General features: G+C 40.6%; 1 protein-coding gene across 1 annotated transcript in view; it reads right to left on the bottom strand.

The window, feature by feature from the left end:
• Positions 1-2731: 2731 nt before the first annotated feature.
• The window catches only part of SUSD4 (sushi domain containing 4), a 74749-nt gene continuing 54931 nt past the window's right edge, over positions 2732-22549 (bottom strand). Inside the window, 6 exon segments of the mRNA XM_030447541.1 lie at positions 2732-3035; positions 4176-4558; positions 6185-6329; positions 6796-6987; positions 21989-22109; positions 22112-22188. Of these exon segments, the coding sequence (XP_030303401.1) occupies positions 3007-3035; positions 4176-4558; positions 6185-6329; positions 6796-6987; positions 21989-22109; positions 22112-22188 (947 nt within the window). The 3' untranslated portion in view covers positions 2732-3006.

Below are 22549 nucleotides of genomic sequence, written 5' to 3'. Positions count from 1 at the left end.
GCCCCTCACCAATGAGGCTTTTTCTGTTTTTTTTATTCACATCCAGTTAGCTCAAATAAAAAATGTTCATGATCTGCATAAGACGTTCTCACCCTCCCATGTGGTTTCATTTTCACAGCAAAACATATTGTCATGATCTTACCAGCTCCCCAGTCTCTAGGGGTCCTAAGAGCATCTGCTCTCCTAAAGGTTTGGCTGACAGGGCTCTTAGAGTGCTCAAGGCTGACCTGAGACCTTCAGCCAGAAAGCTGCAGGGTTCCCCAGCCTGGCAGGATTGCCTGGGAGCTGGCCAGGCTCAGAGCACCTAAGGGCAGCCCTCAGATCAGGGCATCAGCTTATGGGTCCAGCCGTGGGTGGAAAGACCTCTCATGAGAATTCAAGTCTCGTGGAAAAAACAAGCAGCAGAAACAGTCCTCTCTTTCCCACCAACTGCTCAAGCACTCAAAGTCCCTAAATTCAGCCACACAAAGTAATCACACCAAAATGCCCTTTCAGGAAGTCTCATACATCATAAACTAAATATTGTAAAAATCTCTCTTTTAACTATGTGTTATATTTAGTACAATGATATGAAAGGACTATCAAGCAATATTAACACACCAATGTTTTCTAGTATATTTTCAGTTCTGCACTTTAAAAAATAAAATAGTCTAATGATCCATAAATTTAAATTTCTTAAGTTACCCTGTCTGGCTCCCTTAATAAAATGACTGCAGTACAATACATACGGCAGTGTAAATTTGTAAAGCTGTTGAGCTCCAAATATTAATCAGAAGGTTTTATAACAGAAATTAATAAATGGAAATCCAGAAATTTAATAAGCAATAAGATTTCACAAGCTGTTGAAAGACCAGCAGAGACAGATTTCATAATATTTTATAGAGCATCTAAAGTAAGTTCAATACTTTTCAGTGACATTATGAAATAAAAATCACTTAACTGACTGTAGGCTTGGGAAGTGCTTCAATTCAAGGTTGTTATTATAGTTTTCTTGTCTTGTTTTCTGGAGTGACAATCCTGAACTTCACTCTGCAAAGTATGGGACCTAAAAAGGAAGGTGTAGCAAAGAAAGTGCTAATACCTAACAGATACAGCTCAGGGACAAACCCAAAGATAATATTGCAAATCTTATGTAAGCAAGAATGAAGGATAATGGGGGATGTGTCTTATCTCTAGTACAGATCACTACATTCTCATCAATTATACCATAGAATAATTGAGATTATTGTAACTGCCTCTCAATTACACTGGTTTTTGTCTTCATTTGCTTCTTGCTGTCATATACAGTTGCTGACAGGATGCTAATAAACACTTTTTTGAATGGTTATATTACATCTAACATTCTACTAGCCTGACTCATGAGTGGGGCCACTACATGAGTACCCACCATGTAGTCGTAGCCACCATGCTACGACAACATGAATTAAACAGTCATGTAAAAATAGCAATGCAACTTGTAACAACCCTCTCTTTAAGGCAATAGGGTGATTATTAGTTTAATTTGTACATAAAATCAGAGTTCAGTCTCATTTTTTTCTTTGGTTTGGACTAGCCTACATGATGGCAATCTCTGTCATAAACATATGACAAGGTCTTCCTTCAAACATGACCAGTTTAATACGTTTTGTTTGTGCAATACCAAAAATAAGATGAGAAAAATATGTTTGGCTTTGACTAATTCTATGAACCACCCAGGAATTTTCCTGACAAATAGCAAATAGCCTGTAACTCCACAAAGGTGAACTGTTCATACAAGCTTCAGCACAATGTTCTGGTGTAGCATACAGAGGAGAGAAAAGCCTCTGCAGAAGCTGTGTAACATCTACTGAAGCCATGCCACTGCTGCACCCATTTCATGTGCTTTGCTTAACCAAAAGCATCCTGCCCCAGGTGTTCTGCCACCATCTGAGCATTCAGAAAGAAGCTGGTGAAAGAAATGAGACAGGGAAAAAAAGGCCAATTACACACAGTCAGATAAGTCAAAAGAACTGAAATCTAACTTTATTTTTTTTAAAACATATTTAAAGGTATTCTACAATAATGGCTCAGAATACTACCACAGTGTACAGGCAGTGCTCTGGGCTATGACTGTAGATTACTCCAGAGTATATATTTGTAAGAGCTTAAGAAAGGTTGAAGCACAGCTGCTCAACATTTCGAAAGCACATATTTCATAATTTTAACATTTTCTAGATCTCTCATTTTATAGCAGGATTTATCAAAGGCAATGTAGTCACACAAGTCTTGCGTAAATACAAATATCAATACTTTACCTTGAATATTGTATAGGATAAAAATTCTGTCTTACCTTTTAAAAAAATCTACAGATCATTATGTGACCTGGAGTCTTTCCTTTTCTTTCTCTTTAAGAGTTTAAATATATATATTTATATATATATATGCTATCTTACATCAAAGTAAATATGAATCCCATAATTTCTGCAATATTTTCTGTATACATGGTCTGAAAAAAATCACCAACAACAAAATCAAAAGCTTCCTGGATATCATAGGAAAGCCAAAGAGGATAAAGAGGATTTTTTTTTTTTGTCATTTACGTACTAGTGTTTTTAAAAACTTGTAAGGATTCTTCATAAACTAGAGGTCCATAGATCATTTAAAGTAGTCTTTATAAGCAAATTTACATACTTTGACATGCTTTTATGAGGCAGTTAGTATAATAATCCAGTAGTATTTCTTACAGACCCATATGACTTTCTGCGATGCAGATAAACATTTCATTTCTAAAACATCACAGTTCTTTTTCTACATCTGCTCTCATCAAATCCCCTGGATTCAATCATAAAACTGTTGCTGTTCCAAATACTGATGCTGTTATTCATGCTGTGGAGTAAGATGTACACCTAATCTGGTGACATCTTCACGTGGAAGATTGATAAGTAGGAAAATACCCTCTCCAGATCCACATAGTCTTTTCTATCTCTAAATCCTCATGATTAATGTCACCCAACACTGCAATGTGGTGAAGATGTGTCTATTTGTAGGCTAAGGGTCTTCTTCCATCAAAGGCATGTCTAGGGGAAAAAAAGAAATAGCATCAATGGCTGACTGTAACTTCCATTTATACTTTTGCAGAGTATTAGTATTAGCTATTCTGCACAAATAGAAATAGACATTACAAAAATCTGAATGAGACATACAGTATCACCACTTCCAGACCCAAAAACCTACTAAAACTACCCAGGTTTTCTAAAACAGGCTAGGCCTACAAAAACCTAAATGCAAATATCCTTTCTATTACCTTAATCACTGAATCAGCATTGAGAGCAGGCAGGGGATTTTATTGGCATTATCATCATTTCTCCCTTCTTCCAGCTATCCTCTTTCCCTCATGGTGCAATGGCAAGTTAGGCCCAGTCCTACGGAAGCAGGAAGACTTCCTCCACCCAGAGCATCACCCCCACTGAATTTAGGACAATGGACGTCAGCTCTGCTACCAGTAAGTCACACAGATTGCTTTGCCTACTAACTTGCAGTAACTGTGAAGAGCAGGATCAGAGGCACTCCTTTTAAATGTTTCTAAGGAAAGCTATCTAATTTCCCAACACAATGAGCAGTACACCATACAGCTCCATTAGAAGTCAATGTATGCTCATGGCTGATTTGAATGCAGGGCATACATGGTCTTGCAGGTATGTTCCCCTTCTGTTGTGACTCCCATGTCCATGACTTAACATGTACACGTCTCAGACGGAAGTTTGCTTTATGCACAGACATGAGTTTGTTAATAAAGGCTACTAGTTTTGGCCAAGTATGAAAACATGGTTTGCTTTCCATTTTAAGGAGAAAATCCTGTTCTTTACTGTAAAAGCCATGGCATGCAAGGGAGTTGTGAGTGTAGGAGTTGAGGAACAGACCAGCACAGGCAAGATGATGGTTGGCTTTGCTGCTGACATCCCTACTGATGAGATTGCTGGTCTGGTGAGAATTCTGGCTTAGAATTCAAACCCCTTGCATCACACCTACCAAGGACATAGCACAGACATAAAGCTCTACGATTATGGAGTTGTATGGTTGAAAAAATGTTCAAATTAAGATGTGGACAAAACCATGGAGAAAGTAGGATCAGGTCAGCTGGGTTTATTCCTGCTCTAACAGTACAAACAAATGGCTCCTCTTTATGGACTCATCTATTGCACCTATGCAAGACTCACCATCTGCAATATCAATCCTTGGACTTGTAGTTGCATCCTCCCCAGCAGTGCTGTGGAATCCATCAGTTCTATCTGAACTAGGAAGAGCTGTTGGTTGGCACATTGGGGAAGGGAACAAACTTTGGAGCAGTTCAGAGGAGCCCAACCTACTGTCACAGGGCTCAGATTCACAAGGCAGCATGTCTGTAAACCTGGGGCCAGGGTAAGCAGGAGGGTTCTGATCTTCTGTCTGCAAATCGTGCCCCTGAGCTGTGGTAGCTGAGTATCCAGGTGCCAGAGCATTCAAGCCACTGCTTACAGCTTCATCATAGGAAGGCAGCATGACAGGAACACCATCCACCACCACAAAGTCGGGGTCACCCATTGAGCCTTCCTGGTTGTCTCTGCATCAAACACAGACAAGTTACCACACAGAGCAGGAACAATAAATACATTGGAGCAACCACTGAATTTAAGTAAACACAGCACATTTCTAATAATGAAAAATGAAGCCACAGGTTCATTAACATTCACAGAAATGTTTGCTTCAACAGCTTGCAAAACTCTGCTCACGTTGACAGTCAGGTGCAATCTGTTACAAGCCACAGAATGAAACTGGTAGTGTGAAGCACAGTTTTGAGAAGGGAAGGAAAACAGGTGCTTGGAAGAGATAAGCACCATGTGCTGTGCTGTGCACAGCAGGTATCATTAATGTAAGAGCACAGATGTAGTTTCTGATTCAAAAGTGTCTGAACCCCTGGAAAGCTGTGTGATGGAGCACAAAAGTTTTTACAGCCCATGCAAACAGGCACTGAAATGACAGTCTTTGGTGGCCAGACTTGTGGCCTCCTTCAGGTCTTACTTTCAAAGAATGAAGGCTTCCTTAACCAGTACTAAGTTGGTTACTTTGTTTTTTAAAAAAACCTTTTGTTAATTGGGAAAGTCTGTTAAACCCTAAAGTATCTGTTTAGTATCTGATTAAATCACAGTAAAATCCTAACAGGAGGTACCCATATCCCAGATATGATATGAAAACTTCTGAAAAGGAGGGGACAGAAAGCCATTTCAATAAGCTAGACAAGTACAGGCTATAAAGCAAGCCATAATGAAACCCATTACTCTGAAGAGTATGTATGCTGTTCCCTATATACTGTATATATGCCCATATATATGTGTATAAACTTAAACATTTCTTCTATAATCTGTATAATTTCATGTACAAATTTCTTTAACATTAAGATCACCAAATCCTTTCTGTTGCAAATATTTATTGACATGCAGCTTTCTTATCTCTGTTTTCTGCATGTGGTAGAATAAAGATCTGAGAAAAAACAAGCACGGGACAGAAGGAATCATACAATGAAGGTCCATAGCAAACTGAGCAGACTGAAAACTAGAAAATCCAGATACTGTTTTGCATATCCATATAGCTGTGTGCATATCCAGATAGCTGTGTCTGAAGCTTTGCATGACTGCATTTGTCTTTCCAGTTGTAGATAATAATAATACCCACCTACCTATCTCATGAGGAGTGCTGTGAGAATCAATGAAAATGTTCATATCTGCATGGTATTTAATGGAAATAGAGGAATATGTTGGATATATTTAATAGTCATGATCAAAATACTTGTGATGGGAAAGAAATTTTTTAATATAAATTTGTCCATAGAGAAAAAGAACATAATTCTTAAAAATTATATTACTTAGTCTACAGCAGTTAAAAAATTAATCCCTCAGCACTGAGAAATGAGTATCTAAATATATTGTCAGCTACTTTACATGCAGAAGCAGCAGTTCTCGGTGGCAGAGCTGTAATTCCTCCCAAAGTGAATTTGGCAAACTTTGCCTTTTATCTTAGTTGCACATAGGTCTACTCTGGATTTCCAGGGGTGTCCTTCCACACCAATGGCTCAGAGAATTCTGCTCAGAGCAGAAGGTATTTGTAAAGCTCATCAGTCACTCTGCCACCTCAGTAAGGAGTGAAGAATGTAAAAACTGAATCAAGGTCCTCAGTTTTTAAAATTACAAACCTCGGAAGAAAATGTGTCTTAAATTTGGTCTGGAACATTCTGGCTAAAATAACCAGAAGCAGTACTAATAAAACGCTGGTAGCAGTAAATGCCACTATCTTCCATGTGGTCAGGAGAGTCTCCTCTGTATTTGGCCATGTTTGTTCTGTAACAAGAAGGCAATATAAGAATGGTTATTACTGTTATTATTTTGTATCCATACTTCAACAATACTCAGACATGCCAGTTAGGACAATACATCTCTTATATGTATGTTATAGAAGCACACTTGAACCCAATGCCATATGCCAAAAGCAACCTTAACATTAAGCTGCCACAGAATCTGGACCTTGGTTTTTCCCCTTGACTTCTTTTTATGTATGTAATCATAATCCTTAGCTTCTATACATATAAAAATATCCAGAAGATGTTGAAAATACATATGATGAGCAAGCAATTGAAATGGTTAAGGTAATTCAGGATCATGGAAATAAAAATATTCTGTATTCACTAGCATCGTAAAATCAGTGTTCATCACTTAACCAAGAAACAGATGAAGTTAACCAGCACTACACATCAACAGATCTCATTTAAAAAGTAGAGCAGAAGTAAGGCCATTGATACTCCCTTACCTATTTTGACACAGTATACTTGGTAGGAGGGGAACCACTCTCCATACTGGCAGGTGATGTACTTGTAGTCATTGGTGAGGACATAACCAGGATCACAGTAAAACTCTACCACTGTCCCATGGTTGTAATGCTCACAGGGCTGTGGGTGGCAGATGTGGTCTCCGTGACTCACCATTGGAGGTAGTGGACAAACTTGGTCAAATAAAGAAGAAAATAAAATAATAAAGAAGAAACTAAAAAGGAGAAAGACATTAACACTAGCTGGGTAAGTTTAGTTTGTCAAAATACATAGGGCACACTTCAGGCTTTTTTTCAGACTCCCTATGGTTTTGGGTTTTATCTCAGTGGTACCAGACTGCTGCTGCTGGGGGACCAGGTATCCATCTGTATCAAAAGATGGATGCAGACACCTCCTGTGGGGATATGTCTGGTGGGGTGGGTTCTCTTTGGTTCCAGCAAGTTCTTCTCTCAGCTGCCTGAGAGATGGCACCTAGGAAGGTGTCCATCCTCTGAGAGAAGGGGAAGACAAAAGAGGACACCTGTGTCTGTAAGACACAAATGGGTATGGAGGAGGACAGTCAAAATAAGGAGAATCCCTATCCTTGTGAAGCATTGCAAATTCAGCTTTAACATTCTATTGCTTGCTTCACTGGCATAATTGAATGGTTATATGCAGTCATTAAATTCATAAGTACTCACTTAAAAAAATACCTTTCTCTTCCACTGGGCTGCAATAGAGGTATATGGCTTACAATGCTGCTTAAACAATTACAGTCTGTACCACTGTAATATTATCAAGTTGAGTTTCAACTCTACTGATGTTTTCTACTCTACTGTTTTATCTGAGCAGACCTACAGATCTCAGTGGGATTGCTGGTGGAGTGAGGTCTTACATATAGGACCAAGCTTGTGTTAATTAGGTTCACATAAGGTTAAATACATAAGAAAGAATTGCAATATAAACACATGAAACTTCTATTTTAGGTCCTGTAACAAGATGTCCTCTCACATGGCTGAGCAGATGAACTCGATGGAGAGCTGAGGGAGCACTCTCTAGGAAACAGCAGTGGGTAAAGCAGCTTGCAAGCAGTATTTTTGTAAGAGGAAACTTCCACTTGGTAAGTGTTAGCTGATTACAATTTTCTTCAGTACTTATAACACAAAGAAAAAAAATGCTACAAAGTGTAATGATGTCTCAAATGGCTATATATTCAACCCAAAAGGGCTCAAATTACTGGATGGATTGTTTTATTTTCCTGGCTCAGTACCCCATCTACAGGCTGTTCACTTCATGCTTCCCTTATGCAGGCAAGACCTACTGCATTGATTTAAAAAATGAAAATACCATCCCTTAGAAGAAGACTCTTCCCAGAAATTACAACTCAGCTGCGTCTCTCTGTGAATCTTGTTCTGTGAATAATGCATTAAAAAAAAAAATACACAAGATATTAAACGAATCTTCAAGTGAGGCTGATTGCAATGTGCAACGATGTCTATTCCCTATCCCCTGGAGAAAAGGTTTCATTTGCATTTTCACTGGCAAGGCTTAATAATAACTTGAAACCAGTGCAAGTAATTAAAATAAAAATTCATATCCTCAGTAGTCTGTCTACTTTCCAAGGTCTCTGGGCACACAAGAAAGAGGAATACATTAGTGGGAAGTTAACCCATGACTGAAAACAATTTTACAACCAGGGCAAAGGTGTCAGACTGAAATAGTAGGAAACCACCTTTGGACTATATCAGGAGTCATTCTTTTATTAAAAAGGAAATGACTATGTGAAAAGTGAAAGCTATGATTCTGGTCTGCCATAAAGAAACCTGATATATTTTTCTTATTTATGCTTAGAGCATGAGAACAAAGGAAGACAGCAATTGAAACTTCTTTGCAACTGAGTTTTACCAAGCTATGACATGATGCAAGAGATGTGTAGATGCCCAATACCTTTCTAGCAATGAGCAAAGCAGAGCACATTTTGTCACAGAGAGCAACCCCTCAGAGAAACATTTCTCCTCTGCAGCAATGTTGCTTCATTCCTAACTTCTTAGAGTCACCTGGGGTCAAAGCAGCCTGCTGAATAAAGGACAGCCTCAGTGCTGGTTTCCTAGCAGTGTGGATCTACTCATGAATGACACATACCCAGGCAGATTAAAAACAATATGCTATGGGTACAACCCAGATACAGACAGTTAATCTGTTAACAAATCAAAATGTATTTTATAAGCATTTTAAAGTTTATAAACCTTTTAAGAGCCTCATTCTTCATGTAGGATATGTACACAGTGCTAAGAATGGGTGCCATCCCTTCCTGTGACACCCTCCATGTTTCAAGAGAAATGCTCTTGAACTGATGCTGCCTGGAAATGTCTACAAACATTTTTCTTCAATGCATTGCAGAGTGTTAAGTCATAAATTAGCCAAGAATTCGGCAGCCCTACCTGCCAGCTGCTCTTATATTAAACACTTATAAACAGCAGAGGCAATGGAGGTTGTTTGAAAATGAGGGCATTTAGCTCAAGTGAAATAATGAGTCCACTTGAGGAATCCCTCACCATCTTCTGTGAATTTTTTGTTCATCTGGTTTCAGAATCCCTCAATATTTGCAAACTGGCCCCCATATATAATGAGTAACATTCAGAGCCTCTTTTTTCAAATCAAATCAAATTGAATGAGACACATCACAAACAACCAAAAGTGAATTGATTTTGAGCTATGGGTGGTTAGTTGTACATCTAGTCCCTTTCTCAGCTTGCTCCATTCCCATGGTCATTCTGGCTCAAGATCATTTAAAGTCAGTAGCAAAACAGCCATTAAGTGGCTTATGTTTTGATCACAAAAAACCCAAGATCATCAAAGTCTGGAGGGACACTGAACACTCTTGGCTCCTAAAGACAGATCTGACAGGATCAGATACCTCATTGCTGGTATTCACTTAGTATTATACTGGATACCACTGTACAATACTCGTTACTCAGATTAAAGGAAGGTGCCAGGTCAAATATAGGTGAAAATCCAGGCGGCAAACATAAACCCACTGAAATTTCCCATGAAAGTTAAATTTCAAACATTCCCAGCAACCAATCCTCAATTATTTTTTTGAAATGACAGGCATGTGAACCTCAGGCGAAGGAATCAAAGTCACAGAAAAAAATAACCACAAACTGATTGAAATAAAATTTTGCCTGATGAGTACATTTTATTGCCTAAAGAAGATAGCAGTATGATTGATAAATAATTACAAAGGAAAGCTAATTCTGCTTCAGGAAGTTCTCACAGCTTAAAAAAAGCCCTAGGACCTGTTCTTAAATGTGACACCAAAGGTTTACTACCTGTAGATATTAGCATCTTAACTTCATAAGGATTTTGAGACTTGCCAGAACCCAGCATGGATAATCCAGTCATATCTTCTGACAACCAACATTAAAAGACCACATGCAGAAGTCCTTAGGTTTGGAGGTTGTCAGAGGGATGGGAATAATTCAGGCAGTGTCTGCTGGTTGTTCTGCAGTATGCAGTCCTGGATCTCTAGATCAGTCTTTATAGAACAATTGGCCATAGGCTTTAAGGGGACTTACAGGAACTTTACAGCTCAGCATTCCCAGCTGAAAAGCTCGATCATTACTCAAGAAGAAAGAATAAGTGCGTTTATATGGAAAACAAATCCCTTCTGGGATGTTAAAATGCCTTTTCTCAAAGAAATTGAAGGGAGGAGCTCCCAGTTTGACTTGATAGAATTCCTTGCCTGCTTTTAGGAGCTGCTGGAGCTTACAGCTCTCCTCTGAGATAAGCTATAGCCTTTCTCCTCTGACAGATTTTTATGAAAGATTAGCATACTCGGGAAGAGCTTAAAACCTGGGGACTAGAGCCTTGTGTTAAAAAAACTATCAAATACTGGCTTGGAACAGAGGGCCTGTTTCAGACTAATAGGAGAGCTTTTAATAAAAAAAGACTACAGAATAGAGCTGCAGGTTGCAGGCAGAAACCCTTTTTTAGAGCTCTCCTGAGGTGCCAAGACCCCAGGCTCAGTTTTATGGGATCCCTGTGAGAGACAGCACAGTAAAAGACAGAGGCGGGTCTGCCCTCTCCATTGCAGCCTCCACAGGATTATAGCCACATCCTTTGGACAAGGGCTCCTGCATGGTGACACAGGGTGTGGGCACCTACTGCTCAGACACTGGACAAATAAATGGAGTTTACCCAGTAATTTTTCCTACCCATTACAGCCAAGAAACTTTTTAAACTCTGCCCAGAGGATGCTGCAGTAATTCTGCACTATTGACACTGTAACTGTAGGAGGGAGAGAAGGTTTTTTGGCATTAGCATATTCTGGATTAACACTGGGGGCACAGAATAAAGATGTCATGTCACTTTTAAAAAGCCACTGGTAGAGAGATAACAGTGAAGTGACAGTGCTCAAAACATTCTTTCTAGTCAATGAGTTCAATGGCTAAGAAGTTTGTCCTAGTAGGTGGGAGGTAAATTATTCAGGTTTTGTCCAGCTTTTGTATGAGTCAAAAAATAAAAGCAAAAATGTCTTGAAATACAGAGCAGTTACTTATGAAAAAAGGATAGGAACAAGTATGTTTCCCACATACTTTCAAATGTTTCCCACATTTGATTTTCTGCATAGTATGCTTTTCCTCTAGCTACTAACCTACCTTTCTTCTAGTGTACTAGTTACTGGGTTAGATGGGGTAGCAGCAAACCCCAGTGTCAGGCCAGACATTTTGTTTGACAGAGGGATGGGCAAGGTTAGCAACATTTGCACTTAATAAAAATGATACTTCTTAAAGATCAAGATGAAAAAATAGTGGAAATGATAGTGGAAAAATGTAAAAAACCAGCAGTACCAATGTGCATGGAAAACACTGGTGTATCTCCCTAAGACAGTAATTGGGGAAATCTGATTTGTGCATGAACTTCACTTGTACATATCCAGACACTAAGTAACACCAGAAGTTTGAACATCTGTCATCTGGTTACCAGTGTTTAATTAAACCAGTGTTTAATTCCAGCCACAATATAGTGCACAGGACCACAGCAGTGTACATCCCAGCAGGTCTGACGCTTCCCAGGGTGGCCTGATCTCCGCCAGAGGCTTTACTGTCTGGCTTTGGGATCCATTACAGCCATCATTTTCCATATACTGTCTTCATGAAAACACTTGCTTCTGTATGTAGGACTTGAAAATTCAGTTTTATGCAGGTACATGAAAGACCAAGTTAATCTTTATTCCTTCTTCTTCATGAACACTGTGCTAATAAAGCTTGATTTCTTGGGTAGTTATTGTATCACCCTTCAGGACCTTCAGAATAAAATACATACTCAGCCAAGTATCTTTTCACTCATTTATCCTGTCCAGTTCACCTGACAGACATTGCCAGTTCCACAGACACTGCCAGCACATGAATCACACTTGAATTACATAGTGCAGAGCCCTAATTCAAAGCTCATCTTTTCACGTATACATACTGAAACATTATAACATGAGTCAGGAATGAAATGCCTAAATCCTGTTTTCAACTGATGGAACACTAGTATTACCATCTTTCACAAAGGCAAATGTTTATTAATAACTATGGGTTTGCAAAAACAGCAAGAAAAAAAAAATCAGCAGTGTTAAAAAAAAGAGTAGTTGATAGTTCTGGACTTTTAAACTGTAAGGAAACGATACTGTTTACAGAAATTTACTGATTTTATTTGTTAGCCAAAAAGATCTAAAGATAAAAACTGGTGGCCAAAAAATTGCTATTTCTAGTGTAATATGAAATAGGGAAATGAATGAGGGAAGTAGATGGCCAGCAGAAAGAAGAGGAGGAAAAAGAAATTATTTTTGCAATTTAAGTGTTAAAAACAGGATTTTTCTACTTTATAGAAAAAATAATTTATAGTAATGTACAAAACAAAAAGTATTTAAATTTTTAAACTGCAAAACAAAAATTTGCACTCTAAGTAGATGAAAGAAAAACTGCTGGATTCAACCAGTCATACCCAGCTGAGAGTTTGAAAAAGAAAGTTTGTAAAAGGAAGTAGAAAACCCAGTTGCTTTAAAATGAGCCCTGTCAAAACATCCTTGTCTAGAACAGTGCTTAACTAGAATTTACTTCTAATGAGCCCCTTCTGAAATGAAAGCAGAATAGGAAACTTTACTAGAGTAACTTTTAATTTAATGTTTATCAGCTTAACAATAATCTAATGATATATTGCTATATTAAACCCTGCCAGCAGTATGAAGGGAGACTTAGTGCATAGTACAAAAATTGAGAAAAATTGAGAAAAACTTTGTGGTCACAGAATTTCTGTTTTGAAAGTGAAGACATGTTCTGAAGAATTTTTCTGATTACTCATTTCCACAGTAAAAAACTAGCAGACCCCATAGTAATACAAGAATAGAAATAATAGCAGAAAAATCTAAGTGAGCACAAATCTATCAAGTAACCCCTATGAAACCCAACAGTGGATATAACTTCAAGTATCAAAGCCATAAGATGCTTATTTTGAACTGTGGAAACGGCAACATATTTATTAAAAGCCTACAGATTTATTTTAAAAAGATTTGTTAAGCATATTGTGTCCTTGACCAATAATTTTGAAATTCTTTTCAATCTTAACCTTTTAAAATTACTGAACCTTCACAATGTCTTCTTAAAAACCACCTGAGAGGTAAGCAACTTCTTCTAGATCACTCAGAAAGCCAATGTTGAAGCAGCTTCGAATATACTCTGGGTGTCCTGGTTCCAAGCTGCTTCTTCTACTCCTTTGTACCAGGTACAATAGTGGGGTAAGCCTTGGAGTGTGCACACAGTGAGAAGCACTTTCCACCTTCTACAGAATGTGAAATTAATCTAATAATAAAGTTTTAGTTGAAAAGCTGCTACTCTAGTCTAGATTTGGCAAACACCATCTTGCTGGAAATTGCTGTTACTGACACCAGCTGTATGACCTAAATGAAATGTATAAAACTAGTTTCAATCCTATTTTAATAATAGTTTAACAATCCTAAATGGAAACAGGTGATTTACAATCACTTATCATACCCAGAGCTTCCTTGTTACTGAAGTTACAGAGCCTGTTTTCCAGTTACAGTCAGCTGAGCTTCTACAGGACCATCATGCCAAATTCACATTTCATCCTCAATAATACTGCAGTACACAGCAACTTGTGAACCATTGATCTTTATGCCAAAGTCATTAGTTTCCCATGCACTTCACAACAGATATGGGATGAAACACACCCCAGCTAATCTTTATCCTGTGAATTATAAGTTAAAAAGCACAATTTTCATTTGAACTACAAAAAATTGATGTTGAGTTTGCAACAAGAGGAAGGAAATATTTATACTCATTATTCACATGGAAGTGCTTGGAGCCCTGTGGTCTCTCTTCATCTAACTAACAGGGGGAAAAGGACTCTAGGTCATAGGTTGAAGGGGCTGATAAGGAGGGCTTTAAACTAGGTTTGAAGGGGGAGAGGGTTGAAACTGAGCTCTCCAGAGAGGAACCTAAAGGTGGACTACCCGAGATAAATGACAAATCAGCAGCCCAGCTGAAGTGCATGTATACCAATGCACGCAGCATGGGCAACAAACAGGAGGAGCTGGAAGCCATCGTGCGGCAGGAAAGCTATGATGTAGTTGCTATCACGGAAACGTGGTGGGATGACTCCCATGACTGGAGTGCTGCCATGGGTGGATACAGGCTCTTCAGAAGGGACAGCCAGGGTAGGAGAGGTGGAGGGGTAGCCCTATATGTTAGAGAATCTCTCAACACTGTAGAAGTTGAGACCACCAATAATAGGGCAGAATGCCTGTGGCTTAGAATCAGTGGGAAGGTCATCAAGGCTGATATCGTGATGGAAGTCTGTTACAGACCGCCCAATCAGGATGATGAGGTCGAGGAAATATTCTACAAGCAACTGGAGGATGTTTCAAAATCATCATCCCTTATTCTCGTAGGTGACTTCAACTTGCCAGACATCTGCTGGGAACTCCACACCGCAGAGAGGAGGCAGTCTAGGAGATTCCTAGAGTGTATTGAAGATAATTTCCTGCTCCAACTAGTAAATGAGCCCACCAGGGACGGAGCCCCACTTGACCTTCTTTTCACAAACAGAGAGGGGCTGGTGGGAGATGTGGTGGTTGATGGACGACTGGGACTTAGTGACCATGAAATAATAGAGTTTTCAATACTCAGGGATACAAGGAGGGTTGTCAGTAAAACCTCTGTGTTGGACTTCCGGAGAGCAGATTTTGGACTATTCAAAAGACTAGTTCAGAGTATACCCTGGGAAACAGCCCTTGAAAACAGAGGGGTCCAGGAGGGATGGACATACTTCAAAGAGCATATTCTGAAAGCACAGGAACAGGCTGTCCCAGAGTCCCGGAAGGCGAGCCGGTGGGGAAGGCAACCAGTCTGGCTGAACTGGGAGACTCTGAAAGAAATTAGGATTAAGAAGAGGGCCTATCAATTATGGAAAAAAGGACTAACTTCTCAAGAGGAATTTAGGAATATAGTCAGGTCATGTAGAAAGAAAATCAGAGAGACAAAAGCACAACATGAACTGAATCTTGCTACCTCTGTGAAGGACAATAAGAAATCCTTCTACAGATACATCAATAGCAAAAGAAGAGGCAAGGAAAACATTCATTCTGTACTGGACATGGGTGGGAATATAGTTATCAAAGATGAGGAAAAGGCTGAGGTATTTAACACCTTCTTTACCTCAGTTTTCAACAGAAAGACAGGTTATCCTGTTGACAGCAGGCTTCTGGAGCCTATAGAAGGTGATAAAAATCTAAACAGCCCCCCTGTAATATTGAAGGACACAGTCAGTGACCTCTTGAGCTGCTTGGACCCCCACAAGTCTATGGGACCGGATGGGATCCACCCAAGAGTGATGAGAGAGCTGGCAGAAGAGCTCGCCAAGCCTCTCTCTATCATCTACCAACAGTCCTGGCTCACGGGGGACATCCCAGATGATTGGAAGTTGGCGAATGTCACGCCAATCCACAAAAAGGGCCGGAAGGAGGACCCGGGAAACTACAGGCCCATCAGCCTGACCTCAGTGCCTGGCAGGGTTATGGAGCAGATCATCCTCAGTGCAATCACACAGCACCTGCAGGATGGGCAAGGGATCAGACCCAGCCAGCACGGGTTTAGGAAGGGCAGGTCCTGCCTGACCAACCTGATCTCCTTTTATGATCAGGTGACCCGACTGGTGGATGAGGGGAAGGCGGTGGATGTGGTCTACCTGGATTTCAGCAAAGCCTTTGACACCGTCCCCCATAGCATCCTCCTGAAAAAGCTGTCAGCCCACAGCTTGGACAGGAGCACCCTGTGCTGGGTTAGGAACTGGCTGGAGGGCCGGGCCCAGAGAGTGGTGCTGAACAGGGCTGCATCCAGCTGGCGGCCGGTCACTAGTGGTGTCCCCCAGGGATCAGTATTGGGCCCAGTTCTGTTTAATATCTTTATCGACAACTTAGACGAAGGGATTGAGTCCATCATCAGCAAATTCGCAGATGACACCAAGCTGGGAGGAAGTGTGGACCAACTCGAAGGCAGGAGGGCTCTGCAGAGGGACCTGGACAGACTAGAGAGCTGGGCCGATTCCAACGGGATGAGGCTCAACAAGGCCAAGTGCCGGGTCCTGCACTTTGGCCACAACAACCCCATGCAGCGCTACAGGCTGGGGACAGAGTGGCTGGAGAGCAGCCAGGCAGAAAGGGACCTGGGAGTCTGCATTGACAAGAAACTGAACATGAGCCAGCAGTGTGCCCAGGTGGCCAAGAAGGCCAATGGCATCCTGGCCTGTATCAGAAACAGCGTCACCAGCAGGTCCAGGGAGGTGATTCTTCCCCTGTACTCAGCGCTGGTTAGGCCACACCTCGAGTACTGTGTCCAGTTCTGGGCCCCTCAGTTTAAGAAGGATGTAGAGGTCCTGGAACAGGTCCAAAGGAGGGCAACCAGGCTGGTGAAGGGACTCGAGCACAGGCCCTATGAGGAGAGGCTGAGAGAGCTGGGGCTGTTCAGCCTGAAGAAGAGGAGGCTCAGGGGAGACCTCATTGCTGTCTACAACTACCTGAAAGGAGGCTGTAGCGAGGTGGGAACTGGACTCTTTTCACAGACGACCTTCTACAAGACAAGAGGACACAGTCTTAAGTTGTGCCAGGGGAGGTTTAGGTTAGATATTAGAAAGAATTTCTTCACGGAGAGGGTGATTAGGCTATGGAATGGACTGCCCGGTGAGGTGGTAGATTCTCCGTCCCTGGAGACATTTAAAAAAAGACTGGATGTGGCACTCAGTGCCATGGTCTAGCAACTGCTCCGGTGGGTCAAGGGTTGGACTAGATGATCTCTGAGGTCCCTTCCAACCCGGCTAATTCTATGATTCTAATTCTATGATTCTATGATTTACAGCAGATAGTTTTAGCTTTCTTTATCACTTGCTGCTAGTTTTGTTTCTTTTTCATGAGTGGTTGACTTCATGATCAGTAATATTCCTTTTAGGACTTTGAGAAGTAGATGCTGGGGATTGCATGGACACTTAGCAGGAAGGAAGAACCTTCCAAATAAATTAAGACTTGGTTATTTGACAGGTGTCATGGGATAATCCCAGACTTTGAATAGGTGACAGTGCTTAGAAGTAGAATGGAGGTAGAGAAGGAAGAGAGAGCTATTGAAAAACTGGCTAAGACAACCAGACAACAGCACCTGACAGGCGTGTCTGCAGAAGACAAAGCTCACTGTGAGCTGGACATATCAATGTTGTAATGCTATTCTAGTTATTTTTTTTCTTTCTTTAAGTGCATTTTTCCTCTTTGTTTGTATGCAAGAATCCCTTGAGCCTGTGTGATGTCAGCTACACCAGTCACCAGGGATGAGTCAAATGCAGATGGAATTTCTGGCACAGATGAGCTGTATTCCAAGGCTTAATTAAAGGCTAAAGCCACCGGAGAGAAGGAAAATCACAGACTCATTCCCAATGGAGTACTACTGGGGGGAAAAAAAGAGGGAGGGTCTTTCTGACTTCAGTTCTTTTCCACACCTTTTCAGCTGTGGTAAAGGTATTCATAAGAATTTCCACATTCTCCAACAGTACAAAAATCTGGATATTCCAAGTCAGCTTCTCCATAAGTGTCTGCCCTGAGGTTTATAATAAGAATAATTTTAAAGCTCTGTTCTGTATTCTTGTCTGTTTTCCAGAATATTTTTTATGTGTAGCATACTTGGCTTTTTTTTTTAACTTTTGTATGAATAACATCCTTTTATTCTTCAGAAAATTCCTGCTACTTCAGGTAGGGTCTTTTTGGGTTCCCTTGAACAACTTCTGGTTTGTTGTGCAAATTTCTTAATTCCATCTTTCTCCTATCTTTCTCTCATAGTTTCTCTAACTTTCCGGATCCCTTCTGTAATCAGTTGTTAGTTTTTACCTCCCCACCAGTGAGGTGGGTTTATATACCAGAGTTCTGTAATGCTTTCAGTTCTGTGTTTGTCCTGTCTTCTACTCATTGAGTATTCCATTTGAACTCTATTACTCATGTTTATTTTAATTTTATTTTGAATCTACACATAAAAAATTGAAATATTTTCTATTTAAAATTCTTTCAAGCTTAACTTTTGCTCAAGAATCTGTTGATTCTTGCATGGAGAATGAAGTTTTGCAATACCAAAGTACCTGATTCCTTGCAGGACCAGCCTTTTTGTTCAGCTGGGACCAAACATTCCAGATAACAGATTCATATTCGTTTTCAAATTCAATCAAACTGTTTTCCCTTTTGATCTGACAGACAAAGCCAAGAATTCCCAGTTTCACTAAGCACACACTGCTTTATAGTTTAGCATTAGGGCCAAGACCAAATTCTCTCAGCTTTCCCTACAGTTCTTTTTAAGAACCATTTGTTACATTTTCTAGGAAATCTTCCAAAGCACCTAAGAGATTAAAATATAGAATCCAGATGGCTAAGAGTGTAGTCATATGCAGATCACATTCCCAAAGTACTAAGGGCCAGGCTTTTTTTTTTTTTTTTTTTTTTTTTTTTTTTCCCAAATTCTGTGTAATGTCTTCATTCACCTAAAGCTAACAAACCATAAATTTTGTAACATACTACATTTTGTAGTTCTATACATTTAATTTCACAGAGTACAAATGTAAACATTCCACTGTTTTCAAGTGTTTCTCCCTCAGTGTTTCTGGAAGCAATGTAATTTTACAAATAATCTTTATACCCCATGTGGTAATTATCAATTTAAAGGTTTCTCCCCGCCCACCATCTTCTGTGTATCTGATTTTACAAAAGGCAATCAATAACTCACATTTATTTCAACAGATGAATAATTAACCCCAAATTGCTAAGTTAAAAATTATATAAGTAAGTATATTAACATTTTCCTTAGATTTTCACATATCCTTGGAATTATCTAACAAGTTTCAGTACAAAGGAAATGTAAAGAAACTTTTGCATAATAATGGAATTTCAGTAGAAAAAAAGACATTAAGAAAGTTACAGACGTAAATCAAGGAATAAAAGGAGAAGAAAATTCAGTGTTAGAATGTTTCACCTTGTCCTCTAAATAACTTAAATTTTCTAGTACTAGTAAAACACACCCTTCCTAAAATGGCTTAGATAAAGCCATTTATCACTGGTCCTGGCTAACCAGGGAGGTCCCAGGTGACTGGAGGTTGGCCAATGTGATGCCCATCCATAGGAAGGGCTGGGAGGAAGATCTGGGGAACTATAGGCCTGTCAGCCTGACCTGGGTGCCTGGCAAGGTTATGGAGCAGATGATCCTGAGTGCCATCAAGTGTGATGTAGAAGACAAGCAGGGGATCAGGCCCAGCCAATGTGGGTTTAGGAAAGAAAGGTCTTGCCTGACCAAGCTCAGCTCCTTCTATGACTGGGTGACCCATCTAGTGGATGATGGGAAAGCTGTGGATGCAGTCTCCCTTGACTTCAGCAAAGCCTTTGACACTCTCTCCCACAGCAGTCTCCTGGAAAAGCTGTCAGGCCACAGCTTGGACAGGATCTGCTGGGTTAAAAAAAGTCTGGATGACCAGGCACAGAGGGTGGTGGTGAATAGTGCTGCATCCTGTTGGCATCTGGTGACCTCCAGGGATCAGTGCTGGGCCCATTCCTATTCCACATCCTTACTGACAACCTGGAGAGGGGATTGAGTCTACCCTTAGTAAATTCAGGAATGACACCAGACTGGGGGGGAGTGTTGGTCTGCTGAAGGGTAAGAAGATGCTGCAGAGGGACCTGGACAGGCTGGGTTGATGGGCTGAGGCCAATGGTGTGAAGTTCAACAAGAACAAGTGCATAATCCTAGACTTTGTCCAGAACAACCCCATGCAGCACCATAGACTGGGGGAAGAGTGGCTGGAGAGCATCCCAGCAGTGAGGGATCTGGGAGCACTGATTGACAACCAGTTGAACATGAGCCAGCAGTGAGTCCACATGGCCCAGAAGGCCAATGGGATCCTGGCTTGTATCAGGAACAGTGTGGCCAACAGGACTAAGAATGGAACTCTCCCCTTGTACCCAGCACTGGTGAGGCCTCACCTTGAGTTCTGTGTGCAGTTCTGGGCTCCTCACTTCAAGGATATTGAGGTGCTGGGGTGGGTGCAGAGGAGAGGAGTGAGGCTGTGAAGGGACTAGGGGGAAAGTCTGATAAGGAGAGGCTGAGGGAGCTGGGGGTGTTTAGCCTGGAGAAGAGGAGACTCAGGGGGGACCTTATCACTCTCTTCAACTCCCTGAAGGAAAGCTGTAGTCAGGTGGGGGTCGGGCTCTTCTTGTTAACAAGTGACAGGACAAGAGGGCATGGCCTGAAGCTGCATGAAGGGGAGGTTTAGGTTGGATGTCAGAAAGCACTTCCTCATGGAGAGGGACATCAGGCACTGGAATGGACTGCCCAGGGAAGTGGTGGAGTCACTATCCCTGGAGGAAATTCAGGGAAGGCTGGATGTGGCACGTAGTGCCAGGGTGGTGTGAGGTCATAGGCTGGACTTGATGATATCTGAGGTCTTTTTCAGCCTCAGTAATTCTGTGATTCAAAGCTGATTTGGAATTAATCTTTTATGGTGTACTAAATAAACAAACAAACAAAAACATCATGTCATTCTGAAATCGCAAAAGCATTTTTTAATTTGGAACTTTAATTTGCAGTTAAAAATAAGGATGTTTTTATTTTTGTGCAGTGTATCAATTTATTGATGCTGTTGGCAAATTTTCGCACTTCCAAAGTGCTTAGCATTTAGCTCAGTCACATAAGCATCTCATATGAATTCCTGTAATTGGTTTATCTGAATTCTACATCCAGATAGCCTCTATATAGGCATGAAATAAAGAAAAAATGTAATCCTCTTAGGGGAATGAAATGCAGAGGATGTAAATAAATTCTGATGACTTCCTAGGATGTTCCATTCAAGGTGCAGTATGAAGATGACTAAAGGTAGTTCACAAGGTTTTGACAGTGTATGGAACAATCCATTCAGTATCTTTTAAAAATGTATAGGATGTAAATATAAATACACTAGAATATCCTCCATTCCAGCACTTCAGCTACAGTCACCAAGTCCTTTTGGCTTCATATGATTTACCTCTGTTTCATGCTGGATGGGTTTTATATTCCTAACCAATAAATTAGTTCCATCATTTTAGCTGCAAATCCTTCTTTAAAGTTAACTACTGTGAGACAACAAATATTCAAGTGTGCAGCATTGTGTATCACTGAATAATGTCTGCAGCAGGCACAGCTCAAACTAAGAGTTCCTATTGAGAATTTTTTAGTTCAGATAGATACAGATATCTATCTGTATCCATAGAAACTTCTGCACATAAATATATACACTAATTACATAGCTTCCTCAGTATTACTCAGTTTTATTAGCAAAGCTGCAAAGAAGTTACATTTTAAGGGCAAAGCAGTCTTTGCTAAGTACTTCCCCTTTTCACTTGGGACCTGAGGAGAGCAGAAACTTTATGGCACACCAAGGGCTTATGGTGCAGGTAACCACAAAAGGTTACACACAACAAAACCCTGATACACTCTGTGTGGCCTAAAGAAACATTGCATGTAATGCAACCATTACATAACCAGGTTATACCCCTGAGTTAAAAATCCTATTTTTTGCAGAATTGAAAGAAAAAAAAAGAATTGAAAGAATTGAAAGAAAAAAACCCAGTAAGATATTTACCTTCCACATTAAGGCACCTAGGTGGGCTATCTTACCAGAGAAGGTTACACATACACTCAAGGAACTCTGCCCCTTCTAGTTTATATCCAGGAAAGCATTGATAATACAGCATTGATAATTCCCTGTTCCTACAGGGAACGAGGGCTTGAACACAGAGATGTTAATGTAACTATGAGAAAGAACCAATGGCCTCGGGCAGCCTGCAAATTAGAGGGCCTCTCAAAAAAGAGGGAGGCATCTTTCATTATATGGTAGTTATCTCAGTCATCTTTACACATCTTGGTTTACACATCTTGGCAAACTTGCAGATGACACTAAGCTGGGGGGAAGTGTCGATCAGCTGGAAGGCAGGAGGGCTCTGCAGAGGGACCTGGACAGACTGGAGAGTTGCGCTGATTCCAACGGGATGAGGTTCAACAAGGCCAAGTGCCAGGTCCTGCACTTTGGCCACAACAACCCCATGCAGCACTACAGGCTGGGGACAGAGTGGTTGGAGACGAGCTAGACAGAGAGGGACCTTGGAGTTTGGATTGACAGGAAGCTGAACATGAGCCAACAGTG

This window comes from Calypte anna, chromosome 3 (assembly GCF_003957555.1).
Source record: "Calypte anna isolate BGI_N300 chromosome 3, bCalAnn1_v1.p, whole genome shotgun sequence".
In the NCBI taxonomy this organism is placed as follows: Eukaryota; Metazoa; Chordata; class Aves; order Apodiformes; family Trochilidae; genus Calypte; species Calypte anna.
Note: the sequence above shows the minus strand (reverse complement) of the source record. Positions and strands in the feature narration are given on the sequence as shown.